This window comes from Phacochoerus africanus, chromosome 5 (genome assembly GCF_016906955.1).
Source record: "Phacochoerus africanus isolate WHEZ1 chromosome 5, ROS_Pafr_v1, whole genome shotgun sequence".
In the NCBI taxonomy this organism is placed as follows: Eukaryota; Metazoa; Chordata; class Mammalia; order Artiodactyla; family Suidae; genus Phacochoerus; species Phacochoerus africanus.
The window spans coordinates 95350923-95371504 of NC_062548.1; the positions used below are offsets into that span (position 1 = coordinate 95350923).

At 36.1% G+C, this 20582-nt stretch overlaps 1 protein-coding gene across 6 annotated transcripts in view; it reads left to right on the top strand.

The window, feature by feature from the left end:
• NRXN1 (neurexin 1) overlaps positions 1-20582 on the top strand; it is a 1110288-nt gene that overhangs the window by 1062924 nt on the left and 26782 nt on the right. For 3 of the 6 annotated variants that reach the window (XM_047782102.1, XM_047782100.1, XM_047782098.1), the window contains one exon: positions 17698-17776. In XM_047782102.1, the coding sequence (XP_047638058.1) occupies positions 17698-17776 (79 nt within the window). Of the gene's footprint in view, positions 1-17697; positions 17786-20582 lie in introns of all 6 variants that reach the window. The other 3 variants (XM_047782099.1, XM_047782097.1, XM_047782101.1) reach the window with 1 other exon arrangement.

The following is a 20582-nucleotide window of genomic DNA, read 5'->3' on the forward strand; positions in this document are numbered from 1 at the left end:
AGAGGAGTGAAGTCTTTGCTGCCATAAGAAAGCTAAATCCCTAAAGACACAGTTTAGTTGTCTAGTCCTGGAGCAGAGCTGGTGTGATGGATTGACTTACTTTGACTTGCACATTTTAAAATGCTTCTTTTCTTTTAAACCCCTTTCTAGAATGGGGTGAAACCTGAGACCTATTTCATATCTCACTAGGTGAGACAGTAGTTCTATTTTCCTAAGTCTGTAATACCTCTATCCCTGGTCTCATCTGTAAAATGGACTGAGATTCACTCAGTATTCTCCAAACATAGGTGAGGAAACCCCTTTCTTACCCTCTCTCTTTCCTTCTGCCTCTTCTTTTCTTTATAATTTCCTGTTTGCTTTGCCTCTTTTCTTCTACTTTACCTCTAACAGAGGGCTGCTACTGGCATCTGTTTTGCTTTCTTTTGACACATTTGTGTCAATCAAGGATCAAACTTTGATCACATATAGGTACAAAATTGCGAAGATACTCAGCACTATTTTTAGACCTCATGTAGGTCGGGGGAATCCACTGGATTCTGTGATATTGAAAGGAATTATTATTTTGTCCTTTTAGGGCCGCTGGCCTACATCACAGCCACAGCAACACCAGATCTGAGCCATGTCTTGGACCTACACCACAGCTCACAGCAATGACAGATCCTTAGTCAACTGAGTAAGGCCAGAGATACTAGTCAGATTTGTTTCCACTGAGCCACGACAGGAACTCCTTGAAAGGAATTATATTGAGCATACCTTACATCTTAGATAAATAGGATTCTACAGTGTTTTGGGAATAGAAAGTAAGATTACTCATCATAGGCCAAGCTACTTGGACAGAAACTATAGAGTCCTCAAGATGCAAGTATTAAAAATTTAATTTTTGGTAACTCCCTGACAATTCCTTTTTAATTATATTGGTTATATATTATTTTATTTATATTTTAATTTTTTGCTTTAAGTCAAAAGCTTAATATTTGTCATTGTGGAAAATTTTAGTTATTCGGTGTCTTAATCATTAGGGTTCATTATTCAAGGATAAATGATAAAGAGTTGGCAAAAATGATGTCACTAATAACAAACCTGTCATGTGACAATTTTCTTACTTTGAATCATGGTAAAATAGTCAATATCCTAAGAACCTTCAATATACTAATTGTTTTAGGTAAAAATTATCACATTTAACTGAAAAGCAGATTTTTGAAACCAATAAATTTCACTTAATTGATGAAGCGTCAGGTCCTATATTGGCATTTATCTTTGACTGTCAGCAAGACATTTCATGAAATCAAGACATTTCATTTCATTTCAGTATGTATGTGTATACTATATATTTATATTTGTTTTCAATATTTCACTTTAGATTCACAGCTGCAAAGAAAGATACGGGGGGGGGCCTGTACCCCTTTTCCAACTCCCTCCATGTTAACATCTTACATATAGCTATAGTTCAATGTCAAAACCCGAATGTAAGTTATAGAGCTTCTTCAGATTTCACCAGTTGTGCATGCATTTATTTGCGTCTGGGCATGTTTGTGTGTGTACATGCATTAGTGTGTGTTGGTGTCATTCTGTGAAGTTTTATCACATGTGTGGCTTCTTATAACCACCACCAAAAACAAGAGACTTATGTGTACCCAAAGACTCTCTTGTGTTATCCTTGATTATTACATTTTAAAGGGACCTAAGGAGTCATCTTCTCTAGCCAGCTTATCTTGGAGTGGGGAGTGATTTGCCTCAAGTTAATGGGCTAGAAAATGATGGAACTCCTAGTGGGATCTCAGAATGCTATATCCTGTCCCAGACCAGTTTTAGGTATCACATCTTACATTCTCAATTTTCGAAAGTTGCAGGTGTTCTGCAACTTTAATGATAAGGGGATTGAAGCAAATAGCAATTTTAACATAATTGTGTTCATCAAAGTTCTGGATTTAAAAAAAAAAGCTTATATTCTAATTCCATTACTGGATGCACAATGGGTTAAGGGAACATAAACTGTCAAGGTAACCACTCAATTGATATTTCAGACAAAGCATACATATATTGGAGATAATCCATGTTGCTTCATAGGGACTCAACATGGTTGTAAGAGGCAGAAGGTAGTTAGTAGTTATCTGTAAAGGATCCCAGAGATTAGGTTACAAAATATGAAATGTGTACCCTCTAAGGAAAGATTTGAATATCTACTCCTTCCCATTCACACGCAAATGGACAAAATAATTTAAGAATTTTTTTTCCCCTTTCCAGTTGGCCCTTGGTACTCTCTTTAATTTTGTTACTTATAAAACTATTGTGGTGAGGTTTGGGGGATTACAGAATGTGATCTGACCCATTCACCTGTTCCATATGCACACTGAAACCATTTTTGATACTTTGGACATGAGTCTGGTTATGGAGGAGTAGGACAGAAGTTATTTGGAAAGAATGTAGGATCAAAGACTTTTCTTCTATATTAGCATCATAGAAATTAGAGATGTAAAAGACCCGTTAGCTGATTTGCCCTATTTCCATGGAAATTGCAGTGAACATTTTTCAAAGGCCTAATCTATTTTTGTTTAAAATAAATGGGGACTCAGTGTAGATTCTTGTTAGAGTTTGAAACTGCTGATTGTTGTGTTTTTTAGGTTGTTTTTCTTTTTAGATCTACTTGACAGTTTGCATAGCTAATTATTGTGTTCTCATTTGTTTAATTCTAGCACTGCTGTAGGCTTTTTAGAATGGGGGAGGGGAGGGAGCACTACTATTTTTAAAGTACATCAACTAGCTGCTAAATAACTTAGTGTAAGGAATGGAGACAGTGCATGTGTGTGTGTTTTGGAAGATGGGTCAAAGTTAAAGCAGCAAAGTGAGTTTTAAATAACTGCCAGGTTTTATAGCTGATAACACTTTATGAAGGTTTTGTTTGTAACTAAACGCAAGAGACCATAAGATCCCTCGTGGTCTCATTTTATGTAGGACACTTTATATCATGACGGATCATTTATAGCAAAAACTTTTTCTAGGAAAAGTAAAGAATATATACACTTAGACTCTTAGAAATTCATTTTTCTTTTCACTGGTGAAATAATTTTTTTATTATTAGCTTAATTTGGAGTGAAATTTTAGATGGGAAAAGCTTTGTAATTTGAAGAAAATTTAAGAATTATTTCTTATGCCACATAAATAACTTTAAAACTTTCCAATTTTAATGTTCTGTAGATTCCATTTGTGGAATGGAGGGGGGTGTTTCTGAAAAACTACTGCTTTTACTGCCAGTGAATCATGAGTACCTTATGCGGGTTTTAGAATTTGGAAGCAGTAACTAAACCATTTAAGAGCAATCGAGATAGTGGTGGTTCAAATAAGATAAAATTACTTCTTCTGTATGACTTTTTGTTGTTGGTAATGGTTGCTTTTTTGGGGGGTGGAGGGATGTTTGATTTAATGACTAGACTTACACACTTAAATCTTCTTTCCTGCATTACAGAATGAGACCCTTTTAAAAAGATCCTCTTCTGTTCATTAGACTGAAAGTTTGCTTTGACCGACCACCCTTAAATAATTACCATTCTTCTTTAAGGATATGTGCAGTTTGCATAATGAAATTAATGTGAAATTCATGAGAAAAATTTCATAGCTATTTCATATTGGGAGTGCAACTCTTTTTCTGTAACAATTGCAAAAATGGTTGTTGAATTTATTTATATAGCTTCCTTTAAAGCAACCAAACTGGTGAAATTGTCTAGCTAACAGTAGATGATAAATGACTAGAACTCCACATTTGCATAGATAGATAGATAGACAGACAGACAGACAGACAGACACAGTGTATTATAGTTTCTGGTTGCTATTAGCAACAGACAGTTATTTCTAAACCATTCAAGACAGGACGAATGGCAAACATTGTGTGCCTAGTGATTTGAACCTCCACATATGAACTCTGTTGAATGCTTGAGAGCTAAGATGAAACTCATTCACATTCTTGCAAACCATTGCCATGACAACATACTTAAAATTTCCAAGGTCTGTCTCCCTCGAGTCTGCACCTGCAGTTAGCTTATTGTGAAACAAAAAGAAGGCTTTCCAACTTGAAAATGCTTTGGAATGGTTGGGAGTATGTTTTGAAATAAAGTGGAGTTTAAAAGTTGAAGAGCAAAATAGAACATTCAAGGAGAAAATACATTTGCATTCTCCATGCAATATTTAGCTTTTTCCCTCTCCTACTCCACAATATTATTCTAGGCAAGAGCAAATGTAGATAGTCAACCTATTGTGGTTATTAGGATATTGGGGTTTTGCCGACTTTAACCACAAATGTGCTGCTTCCTGGTAGGCTACCAGTAATATATGCACATGTCTTATTTAATAACAAAGGTGAGAATAGCTAAGATTTATTTAGTGTTTATTATACACCATATAGACAAGAAATTAATCAGTTGATCAAATTAGAGGGAAGAACATCTCATAAAGCTCTGAAAACTGCCCACACATTAGAAATCAAGGCTCCGTATTTAAGTTTTTTGAGACAGAGGGCTGTACATCAAATGACTTATTCACAGTTTACACAATCCAAACTAAGTGTCATCGTAGTAAGTCATGTAACCCTTTATAAGACCAAGAAGGAATGCTGTATTTTAAGGAATTGTCATGTTGATTCTCAGAGAATGTTGCTCTTTATGGTTTGGTTGATGCATAATGCAGATACACAAAGCACAGTAGGGAGGAGAGAGGATGACAAAGAGCAGAGATGTTTTTTGTTTAAATTTGTTTTGTCTTGCCGTAAAAAAATGACTTTTATTTCACACCCAGAAATAGAGGTAAGCACTTCATTGATCATAATTTGCTTAATTACTAACAACTCTTTCAAGACTGGTTACTGCATCCTTCACATTTTTATAAATGACAGGTTAAGTCAGTCATCCAATTTCTAACAAATCCATATTTACACTCAGCTCTATCTCCAATACCTGTGCACAGAGTCACTGAGGGGCAGTGTTATAAGATCCTGTAACCAGTAATCACACTCCTCAATTTGTCAAGTGAAAAGCTGGTCCTGGGCTACCACAGAGGGGATCTCTCTGTCTACTCAGGATGCACTGAGTGAATGACTCATCCTGGGTAAATATATTTGAACCCTTGTAGGTCAGTGTCAGGTTCTACCTATAAGTACAAGCCAACATATCTGCCCCTATCCTTCAGGTAGCAACGTGGTCACAGACAGTAAGATAGCCGCCTTCTTTATTACATTCCTCATCTCCACCCCACACACTGCAAACTTGGAAAACAGAGATTGAGTCTAATATCAGTGGGCCTCCTTGGACTTGATGAAATAAAAGAAGCCTCTATGAGAATTATCACAGTAAAAGTATTACTGGGTGGCTCACTTACCAAAAAAAAAAAAAGGCACTGCTTTCATAATGCACCTTGCATTTTGAGGAAGCTAATGCATCTTGTGTATTTTAAGCCATGAGCCTTGACTCTAAAGTGCCTGGGATTTCTTGTTTGAGAGTTTCTCTGACCCTGTTTCTCTCAGGTAGTTAGAGAAGCTTGATTATGCAGATGTCCAGCTCAAAGCATATATGAAGGAGCAAATTTGAAAATGCAAAAGGGCATCTATAAAGTCAGGCAGTGATAGACAAAAGAGAAAAACTAGTAAGAGTAGGCATCAACTAAAAAGTGGAAGAGTACTTTGAGGACCTACGGAGCAAGGCAGTGATACTATTCTTTTTGGCATCTGAGGTCACTGCTGTGTTGTATATAGTTGTCATGTTCATAACAACACTACCAAACTATCAAGAAAAGCTTGTCCTCTGAACTTTTTGTTTACATAATGGCACTTTACATGATTCTGGAAGATCTCATAATGACAAATGACATTTTTTTTTCTGGGAAGAGAAGGCTTATTTCTTGTCCTTAAGTCATTCCAATAATGAGACTGAGGGAAAGATGAAGAGATTGCAGAGATGTGGTGGGAGGGGGGAAGGGCACATGCAGATGGGGAGGCATGATAGCAACTTTGAGGAAATAGGTCAGCATTGAGTGGAACTGATGGTAAATGCAAAGTGGGAGAGAGAAAAGCTATCCAAAAGAGGACATGGTTAATCACTTGGAGATCTAAGTGTTTTATATGTGATCTTTACTTTTCACAATTGTTTTAATAGCAGAAAGATGTATATGTATAGTGGCCAAAGAAGGGGTCATTAGCAATGACATCACTAAATAAAACACTCAAATACTATGGGGAAGAGTAAGGCAGATACTATCTAGTGAAATATCTATACCAAACCAGCCTCTCTCATGGGGCTCCTGATCCTCAATAGAAGACAATTAACACAATTCTTCCTTAGCATCTGAATGTATTCTGAAGGTGGTCCTTATGGGCTTTGCAGAGGCTAATGGGAGCCTTCCAGTCTGGTACCTCCAGGTGTTAGAAGGCTCCATTCCGAGGTATTTCTCAAAAGTGTGGCTTAAATTTTTCAATAAAACTGGGGCAGAATAGAAAAAAAAATCATATTTGAGAAACTTGGGCAGAGTAGCAAATTAATCCCACCTCTCTTTTTATATTCCCTATATCCAAATATGAAACTGGGAGCAATGGAAAGAATAGGGTGCCACCTGGATGGAGCGCCAAAAGGCCAGAATCTACTCCTGAACTGGACACTGTTGGTGCCATGATTTGATACTGTACATCTGATTGTGACAACTTGGGGTTTCCCTCAAATTACTGTAAGGGAACTGGAACAGGTGAGAGTCTCCAGACTCTGAAACAATAGGATTTTACAAATTCTTGGTTACCTCATACAGCTAAGAAGAGCCCCTTGGCTTTTTTTTTTTTTTTTTTTTTTTTGCAGTACACTGATAATATCACGATGTTTTTTGAGGTGTCTTAAGTGCTCTCACATCCAATATGTAATATACTTGGTTTATAGGATATTTAAATGTGGAAGCATGAATTTAAGGCAGGAAATTACACTTCCATTGTGAGGGGATTGTCTGTGTCTAAAGATCTCAGGAATCCAATGCTAGGAATGAATTTTTCTTTCCATGTTGCGGGGAAAGCAAAGTGAGAATGTGTACAGGGCCAGTTGTGTCTACATAGTAAATACTTGCAGTAACATCTTCTAAGTGCCAGCCACTGTGCTAGACAGCATGCCTATCTAGCTCCAGAGAATTTCATATTTATAAAAATTCTACACAATAGGTGTAAATAACTTCATTTTTACAAAGGAAAAATCCTAAATAATTAGAATAATTGCTCAACATCACACAGGTGATAAGTGGTGGAGCTAGAATTTCACCCCAGTCTGTCTAGCTCTAACATCCATCTGCCTTCCGTGCTCAGTGATCAAAGAGGAATTTTCTGCTTTTAGAGGGCCTTCATTTGTCATATACCTGAAATTCTCCAAGTAACTCAAGGCAGGGAAGTCTGGTTGCATATTATATTCTTCCTCTGCATAAACCCTTCTTATTTAAAGGTATTCAATAAATGATTGTGAGTGGATTAATGAATTGATGAATGAGTGAATGGATGGAAGAATCAATCAAAAGATAAAATTTCATAAAAAAAAAAAATTTCATGAGCACATTCTTTCCTGCACTTATTTCTGAATTTGATGCCTCATCTCAGTAAGCCCTTATCTTCATGCAGTTTATTTCAGGTAGAAGCTAAAAGTTTCATCCTGTAGTTAAATTTTGAAGGAAAACATTACAAAGACATAGTTTCCTTACAATCAAATGAAAGTATTTAGAATATAACACTATTGTGGCAGAGTTCAGGGAAGATTGGGAAAGTTGGGGGAATATTATATAGGAAAAAAAAACCAAAATGACAACTATTTTTTTCTCAGCCCTTCCAATAAAGCAGGCTATATCCTACTGCTTTCTCAAAGGACAGGGATGCTTCATAAAAGAAGACAGACCAACTTATTGCAAGACATTTTTAGTTTTTCCTTCCTTCTAACTTTCAGTCATTCTCTCTTTGCAGTTAAAGATAATGTCACTTTTTGCTATTTCTCTACTGTAAATTTCCAGCAATAAGGTATAATGTAAAAACTATATATAAAGTTTCATTGTCACTTCTAGAGATGTTAGAAGGCAGATACAATCTTTGAAAACTTGTGATTTTTTGCCACCATTCCCATCGCTCACTCTTAGGAGTTATATTCCTGGAAAATAATCTATACTTGCTCACTCCTATTTTGAGATTTAATGAGCTGTTATAAATGAGCAATTGTGACAAACATGTACCTAGATGTAGTGAGCTTAGAGAGGATGACCATCAGAAAAAAAGATTATTTGAAATGATTCTACCAATTTAAGTGTCATGTACAGTATTTCTCCTTTTTTTTTAAACCAAGATCAGCCCTTCAGTCAACTTGATTAATTTTGTTTCCACAATCATAATTATTTTCATAAAATGCCTTTATTTGAATTGTAGATGCTGGAGTTCCCATTGCGGCTCAGCAGTAATGAACCTGACTAGTATCCATGAAGATGCAGGTTTGATCCCTGGCCTAGCTCAGTGGGTTAAGGATCCCACATTGCTGTGATCTGTGGGCCAGGTCACAGACACGACTCCGATCTGGAGTTGCTGTGGCTGTGGTGTAGACTGGCAGCTGCAGCTCAGATATCATGTGCTGCAGGGGGCAGCCCTAAAAAGACAACAACAACAAAAATTGTGGATGCTTGAAGATAAGTCAGGTTTTAGAGCATGATAACATTTTTCCATCTTCACTGAAGTATAATTGACAAATAGAAATTGTTTAAGGTAAATGACTTGATGTTTCGGAATATATATACATCATGAGATAATTACCATAAAAATGGTGATGACATTCTAAGTCAACTCTAATGAACTGTGATAGATGTGAAATATTTTCAGGGGCTATCAAACATAGACATAAATTCTGTCTACAGAAATACATGAAATAAGATAAAACATACACCTAAACACTTCCCAAACTTTTAGATTTAAACAGAATTTGGAAAGGCACATACCTCCACTGTTCTAAGGCACTAAGAAAATACTGCTCAGTGTCTTACAAGAGGTAATTTGCATATTGTTAGCCCATATAGGGGACACAACCACAGGCAATGCTACGTTATAAATACAAATAAAATCAATGCAATAAGAAGCATTGTGCTGCATGTTACCCACACACTAAGCATCAGCCTCTCTTCTTTTCCCCTCAGCCCCCTCCCTACTTCTTCTTCTCCTTTACTGTTTCTCTCTGTCTCTGTCTCTCTCCTTTAATTAGCCATGTTTGCTGAGTGATCTTTTCCTATTTTTCTGTTCATTTAGATGCTCTAGATACAATAGGACATGAATTATAAGTAATCTCTGGAGGCAGATATAAAATAAATCAAGTTGTCTCCGTTTTCTAAGTCCCAGGGAAGTGAATTAGAGAGAACTCCAGTAGCCCTGCATCTGTGCAGTAATTCTCCCAGAGCTTTGGCCTGGAGAAGAGGGAATCACAGTGCCAAACATGGATTGGCACTGCCCATCTTGTAGGTTACCCGTGAGATTGAAACACAGACTCAATAAGCAATGCAGAAGTCAATTATATCCTGTATAAAAGGGATTGTCCTCAGAAAAGCAGCATGTATGTGAGGGGCCCATTGGAGTGAGAGATACAGATCCTCTTCAACTGGGGAGACAAGAGAATTTGAAGACAGGAGAATGAAATATATTCAGTTAAGTGAATACTTGGCTGCCCTATTTAAGCATTTCCTGAATGGTTCTTTATATTGTCCTGTGAGGGGCAAAAATAACTCCGTATTAGTTATAATAATAACATATAAATGTTGCTCTGTGAGAACTTTAATATTTACAAAGTGCTTTCACATGTGTCAAAATTGATCCTCATTATATCACTAAGATAGAGAAGTTATTTTGTCATATACAAATGTATATATATATGCATTTATTCACATATATAATATATATACATGTATAGTATATATATATATTTACATATGTAGTATATGTATTCTTATGTACTGTTGAGAACACAGAAACCATTTCAAGATGATACATATTACTTATGAGAACTAGATTAAGATTTTATATATTTATTTCCATTATTGATCAACATGCAACAAATTAAGCTGAAGTCGTTCAACAGTACCATTTTCCAAATATGTATTAATTGAACCAAAATATGTAGCATAAGGAATGAAATAGTCAGATATGGAAGCTTGGAGTTCCAGTTTAACTATAACCAGCTAGGAGTAGATCTTCTTAGTGTATGAACAAAATCATACTGTAGCATCTGAGCCAGATATTTTCTCTCTCCTAGGTAGCTGAAAGAAAGAAATTCAGAGAGGTTTCAGATACTGACTAAATATATTAGTATAGAACCTTGCATATAGTCAACAAGGGGTTCTGCAAAATCAGAAAACCAACAGTCAACTATATCAGCATCATTTCCAACCACGTCCCTAATTTTTGCTGTCCCAAACTCCAAGCATTGTGTGGGGTAGAGGGGCAAAAATAACTCCCCCTCTATATTTCCAAGTTCAAGCTTTATCAAGGGTACATTGGTCATGGCCTTACCCAGTAGGAAAGAAGTGTCTGGGATAACTGGCTGGGATAACTAGCTGGGATAACTAGCTGCCTGTGGCTCCTTCTACACCTTAGATTTTAAACATCCAATTCTAGGGCCATCATGTAAATGAAACTTCCCTGATCAGTGAATGCATATCTAGATTGTATCTGGACAAACAATCAGTATTATTAATAAATGATCACTTCTACCTATTTATTCCTAAGATGTAATAACATATAACTTGACAAAGTCCTAGTGATGGCTGTGTGGGAGAGACAAAGATAAATATCTAATTAGCACTTATGTTGTGAAAACAGTAGTTAATAAGAGAGATCTTGGAAGTTTCCATCAGTGGATTAATGAGAAGAGAGACAAAGAGTTCACTAAATTAATTTTATAGCCAGTGTAGCCTGCAATGTTCTAAGTCAAGGGAAAAAATAAGAAAAGTTTCAAAATTTACAATTACTTTCTGTCCCCAAGAATGTAGTTACACATTTGTGTGCAGAGATGAGAGATAAGATGTTTAAGATTTTTTAAAAATAAGTTAAAGAAAAGATTACCATAAGTAAATAAAGAACTTTCTAGGTTTAGTCCACTTTGAAATAACTGCATTTCTATCAGTATTTGAATTATTGTTGCTGGAGTGAAAAATTGAATGCTAGAATTCATTTTGTTCCTTTTTAGTGCCACTGAATGTGCTGCCATATCAAGTGGTGGTATGTCTTCTTTGTAGGTGCATGTGTTTTCTTCATGACAATTTTCATAGTTCCTTATCTAAAATCTAATACTCTCCTTTGCCACCTTTTAACTTATTTTAAAATTATTTCATTGTGTATCTTTATAGTCATATCAAATCCTTTAATGAACAAAATAGCTTGGGATGGATAGATGAATGGGCAGATGGCTGGATGAGTGATGAATGAATGGATGGATGGAATTCACTTGGGATGAGAGACACAATCTTCTGGGGCTTGGGATAATCTCATAGCTTTGCTGTTAATTAGTAGCATAATTGTGGTCAAACAAAAACATTTCATTTTCTAGCTTCAGCTTCCTGATTTGTAAGGTGAAGAGCTTAAACTAAAGATCACTAAAGTCTGGTTCTGTATGAGAAGATATATAACTGCCTGACTAAAAAATAATTCTATTCCCTAACACATTAGATACCAACAGTGAAAGCCTGTTGTTGAAATTATCCATTATTGGCATTTTACAATTGTAAAATGTTTTGGCCTCATTACCAATAAGGATTTTCAGTTCAACCTGTGTGACTAATTAGTCTAGTCACAATAGTTAGACTAAACATTCACGTTGACATAGCTAGAAGCCTAGATTTGCATTGTAAATATCTGTCAGTATTTATTTAATTGGGAGATAGCCAAACCCATTTCAAAAAGGGCTTTGTTCAAAAACCAGAGAGAAGACACATTCACCACATGCATATTCTAGTTTCCCTTTCAGCCACTACCAGCATTATTTGAAGGTCTTACACCCCCCAAATTCAAATTCACGAGAATCCAAGAGAATAGATTATTTCAATTCCTTCCCGAAAATTTAAAATTCACTTAACCTTTTTCTTTGGCCAACTTTCCTACTTGCTTTGACTAAAAATGGAAACACAGTATGAATGTAGAGGTCATCAGTAGCTTAAAGAAAGGTAAGAATTTATCTTTTTTAAAGGATAAATTTAATTTCAAGTTCCCTGACACCAGGTTTTTATTTTACAGGTTTACTTTTTTGCATAACCTTGCTAAAATATAATTTTTCTGCTTTATTAAAGGGGAATCTGGTTCTTTTCTTTATCCCATGAGTTCATTTTTTTCTATGGTATTATTTCCACATCCCTATCTTCCCCTTAGAATTTTTCCTGTTAGGATAACCAGTATCAAATGCATACAACAATTTGTGTTGGAATGCATAAGACATTTGTGATCTCCGTACATGAGGAGTTTTTCTATTCAACCCACTCTCACTGTTCTGGAACCATTGCATACATTTTAAACAGCCAAGAAAGTTCTGAAGAAAATTGAATGACTTTCAAGTCTGTCTTTTTCCAAGAAGACAGCTGATTTATGGTCACTTTTTGTAATAACCTAAGGCATCAATTGAGAAAAAAAAATTAAAGAAATGTGAAAACTGGCTGTTTCCAGGGATATTTAAGTTTTTCCCTAAATATTCATGAATGCCAATGTGCAAACATTCAAACCGGGTAAATGAATGTACAAAGGGGTATATATTTTTTTGAGCAGACACTTAACTATAATACTCAGAATAATAGTACCTCCACCTGCATTCTGAATAAGCGTATTGTCCGTAAATATTTGATGAAGTAATAGATAGGAGAGCACTCTTACATTTCAATCAAAATAAGCTATTAGAATTGATTGTTGTTATTTGCATTAAGGAGTGATTTGTTCTTGTGCTTTACAAAGGAGTGGGCACAGTAAATTATTTGCAGGTAAGAATCATACTTTATACCTTATTAGGTAGTGACCATATTTGTTGCCCATCAGAAGATGCTATGCATCTAATTCGTTGGTGACTAATTGATCTTCATTTTCTTTGTTACTTATGAGATGGAGCTAAAATTCATCCTTCACATATTAGATCTCAGTTTATTATTTTTATTTTTGTTAGATTTGTGAGCATGGGATTGACATCTTTATGTGGCATCTGCTACTCAGAGAAGCAATTGACAAGTAAGAACCAAAGCTTTATTGAAGCAGTGGGAACTACCAGAGGATCTATGCAAAGTCTCTAAATTCCTTCTACATTTTTAATAGGATGGTTAACTAAAATAACCAATTTGTTACATTTCTTTCATGATTTGACTTGGTCAGAATGGCCCACTGTTTGGGAAGTGTATATATGTATTACACTTGGGTTATTTTTTGGCAGTTCTTACCCTTAGTGAAAATCATGGCTTCCTCCACCTCGTAGAAATTTCTGGTCCCATGGGTTTTCAGTGCAATGGTTTGGAGCTAGCTTGGGTAATTTGTGTCACTAAGTCTGAATCCTGGATTTTTTTTTCTTTTTTTTTTTCCCAGGAAAACACACCTAGCAAAATATCTAGAAAGACTATCACTTTCAGTGCTGAAAGGCAGACAAGAATGTTCTTTGTCTTCCAGACCAGCTTCACATAGACAAAAGTGTAAGCCAGTACCAATGTCCATCATTTAGCCAAGTATATCACATTTCAGTTAGCACTGTGGTCAATCTATCAGTTGTCTCAATCACCTCAGTCTAAATGCCCATCAAAGAGTGATAGGTTAAGCTAAAAAAGTGAATGCCATTGCCTGAGATACTTATTTTTTATGTTGTATTTGGATGTATACCTGGACATACTATTGCTGTTCAGAGACAGTTTCAGTTGAAATTTTAGAGTAAAGCAAGAATTTCTTTGTGGGCATCAAATTCATAATCGACATCCTTTTGCACAGTTGGAATGTGTTTATCTATTCTCTCATTCTATCTTCTTACCATACAAATATGCAATTATGCTATCATCAAAAAAGTGAGGGCAAGTGAATATGCAGCAAATTCCACCATTAAAAGTGGTGATAGAGAAAAAACGTAAGTGGGAAAAAAAAGGAAGAAAAATACATCTTTACCTTTTAAGCCACCAAATGGTCTCTGCCTAATAACCCTGGACATTAAATAAGTTGGTCTGACTTTATATTGTGCCTTAAGAACATCCTTTATCCCTCATTCTGGTGACATTTTCCTGTGCTATAACAGGTTGGTGTTTATCTATGAAACGTGAATTAAGTTCAGTGCCCTTTCTTAAATTCTGTGCAAGTGATTTTTTTCCCCAAAGGTAAGGAAACCTAAATATTTGTAGTAGACATTTTGACAAGAACAGATGCTTGCCATGAAAATGTGCAGACCACACTGAATTAGGGAAGATCAGCATGGCACTTTGACCTATAAGTGGTTAAATGCACAGGTAGGGACACTTATCTAAATGAATGGTTATGTAAAGCTAATGATTTTGCTTGATCACTCTTCTGTCTCTTTCAGCAGGTTTTCTCTTTTCTGAAAAAGGTTATAAACATCAGGGAAAAGTATGCTGAAGAATAGAATTGATTAATGTGACATATTTGAGTTTCTTTCTACCATTCTTTCAACAGCATGTCATAGGGAGGCAGTTCCAAATACAGTGAATTAAATTTAAATTACACAGCTTTGGCTAGAAAATTGTTTAGTTAATTCACCCTCGAAATGAAATTTGATTTTTCTCCCTACACTTGAGTCACTTCCTGATTTTTCATACAGTGATGATTTCTACCAAGGCATCTACTGATTTGAGATCTTTTATTTACAAGACTATTACTGGATATTAATTTCTGAGAGAGAAATATGATAAACAAGAAGGTATATTAATTATGCCATGAAAAAGTACATTATAATTAAAATATAGTTGTACAATAGGGTCATATTTGTATGGTGATTTTTTTTTCTACCATAAAGGGCTATAGGAGGTACTATTTATTGTATGATGTCTTTTGTTATTTTCAGCACCATGTTTTGTGAAAGGTAACACTGAGAACATTCTAACATTTTCAATTTGCTGTGGAATTGTTCCAGAAGGCTGTTGAATGTAAAAAATAGGTCAGATTTTAAAATTAATTTTAACATGTGTGGCCTAAATAATTTAGTCTGCATGAAACAATACACAGTTATACATTTCTAGTCCATATATTTCTTTTAGGAAGCAGCCTTTATTATTCATATTTGATGTTTAACTTGTAATTCAGAATTTGAACCTAGGCAGCAAAAGATGGAAAATTAGTTCAGTAAGCACCTGTAGAGCCACTGCATTTTTATATAAATACTAAGATGAAATCTAAAGTTGAGAGTAATTCACCTGTACAATTTCCAGTTTAATGTCTAAAATTATATTATTTATATAGTGCAAAAAAGATTAAATTGGTGCTACAGTCATGAAACGAGAATATGGTGGATAATATCACAACTTTCATAAATGTTTAGAAAGGGGTCCAATTCTAGGTACTTTTCAAGTACTAACTTAATCCTTTTGCAACAATAGTGACGGTTCTCCATTTTTCTCAACGTCTGCACTATTCTCATTTTGGGTCAGATCTTTCTTCGTTGTGAGAGGGCTGTCATCTACATTTTAGGAATTTTAGCAAATCCCTGGTCTCTACTCATTAGATGCCAATAGTAGCTCACGCACTCCCACCCTCAACCCAACTGAGACAACTGAAATGTCTCTAGACATTGCCAGATGTCTTCCCATGTGGAGGAAGGGAGAAGGGGGCAACATCACTGCCAGGATGGGAAGCACTGGATTAAAGAATTTATTCATGTCCTCCTCCTCTCCCTACCAAGAACAAAACAACCACCCTGTCCTGATTTCATCAATATAGTTAAAATTCCTCCAGGAAAATGAGAAACTCTCTTGTAACCTTGAAATTAATTTTAGAGAGTACCCACTATGGTTTTTCCAAAACACTAGTTTTCCACTTGAGATTGGCTTTTCGAAGGCAGATTATCAGCTCTAGGACAAATTGGAACAATTGACCTGACAGACTTCATAATTCAATAACTTGTTATCAAGTCAGTTTGGATGTTATCCTGCCAGATGTACTCACTCTAAAAGGAAGATAGGTTCTTGCTTTTGAATGCTCGCTTTAATGAAAGATACTTCCGTGACTATCACACCAATTGCTGGTGACAATCACTGGCATTAACAGTTACAGGTCCAGGAAAACTGGTATTTGAACTTCTTTTAAAATGAGTGAATTCAGTCTTCCAACTATGTCGGAGGAATTAAAAGCAGAACATGAGACCATCTCAAAATTATATTAAATGCCTGCATTTATTTAAATTGATATTGTGACGCATTAGCGTCTGAACAAATTCTTTGTCTTAAGTAATTAAAAACCTTGTACTTGAAAGATTTTTGAGCCTAATTTTTGGCACGAATGTACATCATCTCTTGCCTACATTTTTCCAAGTGACATAATTCTCTTGACATTTATGTATTATACTTTACCCCCGACTATATTAGAAACTCCCTTCCTAGAGTATATCTGTTTTTGCTTTATCTTTAATGTAGGGCCTTATTATTGTAAGTCTGCTTTTAAATAAGAACTTCATCAGTATTACAGTTTTGAGTATTGTCTAAACAACTATAATCTCCTTAATCCTTCGCTGATGTAATGAGGTATTTTCCTTTTTACACCTTGAATTCTCTCTGTGTTATCTCAGCACTAGCCAAATCTGATGCAAATCTTCACAGTTTCCATGCAATATCTATACTGAGTTTACTGCTGCTTATAAGTGGCAGTAAAGAAAAACCTTTGGTGCTTGTAAATGTGTTGATTATGTGACTAACGGCTAGGATTTACACACTCTGCTTTTTATTACAGTGATGGTTATCTTTTCTGTAAATGCAGTGAAGCAACTCGAATGTCACAAAGAAAACTGTCACCTCTATCCTATTTGCTATAAAATACCCCTCCCCCTAACATACTCTTCATTTATTCTGAATCCTTAATGATGTAAAGGACAATGGGGAAACAATACCTGCTCCTTGAATATTACCTTAATGAGAATTGGGTGGAACGCTCAACACAATTTTTTTAAAAAATCCCTTAAGTCGACTATATTCACTTCCCTTTTTGCATCACTGAGATATTCTCTGCTTAATCTGTGTTTCTTAATAAAGACAAGCTATAGCTCAAAGACACATCAAATTCTACCTGATAATGACTATAAAAGGTTATAGCTGTTCTGCTCTTAGGAAGCCAAGCACAAGTACTGCATAAAGCCTACTGATGCATACCTTGTAGGCCTCCAGGGCTGTAATAAATTTCAAGTCATCTGTTTCTACCAGGCTGTTTTAAACGTCTGGTCTGCTACTGTGTGTAGTTTCTCTATGCAGCTGGATGGACGGGCATCTCCAAGTTGGCTACCACCGTTTCCACACCCTCCTGGAAAATAAGATAGAATCAACTGTTCACAGATATGCTAAGTCTTCCGTGAGGGACCTAAAATAAGTTTCAATGTCCTTGGGAAGGGCAATATTGAATTAGGTTTCTCAACCTGTTAGATCAACACCAATGGTGTTTCACTAGTCCATGAGACAAAGATGAAGAGATCTGTTAGATCCCTTAATATTAATCTATTGAATGTGATTCCTTTACAGACCACAGATGACATCCTTGTGGCCTCAGCAGAATGCCCCAGCGATGATGAGGACATTGACCCCTGTGAGCCGAGCTCAGGTGGGTTAGGTTAGTCGACTTTTTTTCTTACTTTCTTTGCTTTACTGTAAATCTTTGTTGCATGCTCTGGTCCCTAGAAGATCCTTGCATTTATGTCTAGAAGTCCACCTTATTAAACAATGCCTCATTGTGAGAGTTCTTGCTTTTTATGTGTCTTTCCCCCACATATCAAAAAAAAATTTTTTTAAACAAAACCCACCAAGATTACATATTTCAGAAAAGCCAGTGGGGAACAGCACACAAGGCTGGTGCCTTACTGTGCACATTCCATTAGTTCACAATAAGATTTTTGATGTAACTGTAGAAGGGGCTCTCCTTTGAGTCACCTGTAGTAAAATCATAAAGCCTAAAAATTGCATTGCATTGTGGAAAATTATTTGACCTTTCTACTTACAAAAAGTCTCCACCACTCACTCTGCCAGCAAATTATCTTAGGTGATACATTTCTGAATTTCAGAAGTGAGAGTATTATGGCAGTAGTAAAACAAACAGCAGGTATTGTCCTTGATTCATTTAATAGAGAAATTTTTGAATCTTCCCATCTCCCTAAAATTCAAGTTGAAGCATTTTAACTCTAGTTGATGCATAGTTTCTCCTCCTTCTTTGTAATATGGTGTGACTAACACATAAATGCTATTTCCCTGTAGCCTTCTACCATTAAGTGGTGGCTGTGGTCCCTGAAAATGAATGAATCATAGCCTGGGTTTCATTCCAGATATTGATAGCAGCAACTATCAGGGTCATTGCTATTAGTTTCCTTTGTAAGCAGTGTTTCTTAAAATAGAGTAATTTTCTTGTTTAGGTTAACAAAATCATTGAAGTATAGACTCACCAGCAATGGATAACTCATGACTTCTGTAGCTGTCATCAGTAAACCCAGGAGAACTTCATGTCACAATAAAATAACTAGTTTGGGGTGTTCTCTTGTGGCACAGTGGCTTAAGGATCAAGCATTGTCACTGTAGTGGCTGGGATCACTGCTGTGGCACAGGTTTGATCCCTGACCTGGGAACTTCCATATGCCACGGACATGGCCAAAATAGCAGCACAACAATGACAACAAATACGATAACTAATTTGAAATTCTTATGGAGAAAATAATTTTAATCTACCAGTTCTGGTGTTTGAATAAAAAAAATGGTTCAGGATGCATATCTTGCATCTTTTTCTGAATATTACTACCCCCACCGATTGCAGCTGCTTACTCTCAGCACATAGCATGGGGACTGAGTGCCAGTGACGAAAAGAAGCTCAGCTCTCAGGTCTCAGCAAGAAAAGGTTTGGGAGGTCCATCTTGGTTGTATTCTCATCTTCTTTTCTCTCACCTTCACCCCATGTATCAAAAGTCTAAGCCTCTTGAACCATCTTTCATACACAATTATTAGAACTCTGGTGACCATTCATTCCATTCCTCCAGTGTCTTTATCTCTTCAACATTCCCTTTTGGTTGTCTGGATGGATGTGGTCCCTGCATGATACCATCCTGAGCCCCTTTGCCAAGCTCCTGCTGTTGTTTTCATTGGTGTTCTCATTCTCTTTTAGTACAAAAGGAAAAAAAAAGTTATTGCTTTTTTTTTTTGTCCATTCCATTAGTCCATCTCTTTGCCTTCTCCCTCCCTCAAATTTCTCCTTTCCCCCATTTCTCCTATTCTCATGTGCCCTGCCATGACTTTGTTTTTTGCATCTGATCTTCTCTGAGTTCTTCCCCCATGAGTTATTCATAAAACAGAGTCTGGTGTTTGGTTATACAACGATGTATGTGTGTGTATATTTATATTTGATTTTGTTTTCTTGTTAGCATGAGATCAGTTGATTCTTAGCAATAGTTTCCATTGTATTGACAAAAAGCTGAAAACAGTATAAGTTCTTACCAATTACAGAACTTGCTGGTTTCCCTCTGGGCTGAATCTTTGTTTTGCTGTCTGTGTGGAGGGTATCATCCTCTTTATACCTAGTAGATACAGGGTAAGAATTCTAATTGCACTTAAAATTGTAATTCTTTTTCTTCTTGAGCACAAGCTAAATGATCCAGTTGTTCTAGCCACTGCTTATAGATCTTACTAACCATTCCTTATAAGACTAATTTACTATCTCTCCCTTTCTCTGGGGACAGCCCTAAGAATAGGATAGTAGGAGGTGGGGAAAGAGAAGAGGAAGAGAGAGATTACTCTTTTTTTTTTCTTTTACCCTGTTGTCTTCCTCATCTCCTTTGTATTCACCTGGCTTTGCTAAATATTCCAACATCATGGGAAGTGAGGAGAAACTTAACAGCCATACACCAGAAATCCTTCCTGCCTCTCTTTTCTTTACTACACTTTGCACTTATCTGAAAGAATCTTGTTTACTCCCCAGTTTGTGACTTGTTCATTAACATATAGCTTGCATCCTGCTGCTACACAAAAATACAATCTCCGTGCAGCAGGAACCCTGTCTCTCTTCCTTCACACAAGATTTGTTCTGTTGATTTTAATTTCATTCCACTGCTGTACAGTATGCAAAACACAGCAGACTGACTCCATCTGATGACAAATAATATCACTCTTGAACCAAGCCTAGTTGAACTTCTCATCCTCCCCTCAGTGTTTCTTTCCTTACTCTCTAATTTTCAAATCATCAATTCCTCTTGGGGCTTAAATTTCAGATACTGTTGCTTCAGTGGGATCTTCCACTTTAGCTTTTCTTACCTCTTCTTGAGAGTGTCTTGATAGTGTAGTCCACGAGGAGTTTCTATATTACATTGCGTGAGATCTTTTATCTACACTGGGTTTTTCCATCTAATTCCCTATGATTTTTTTTAATGCCCATT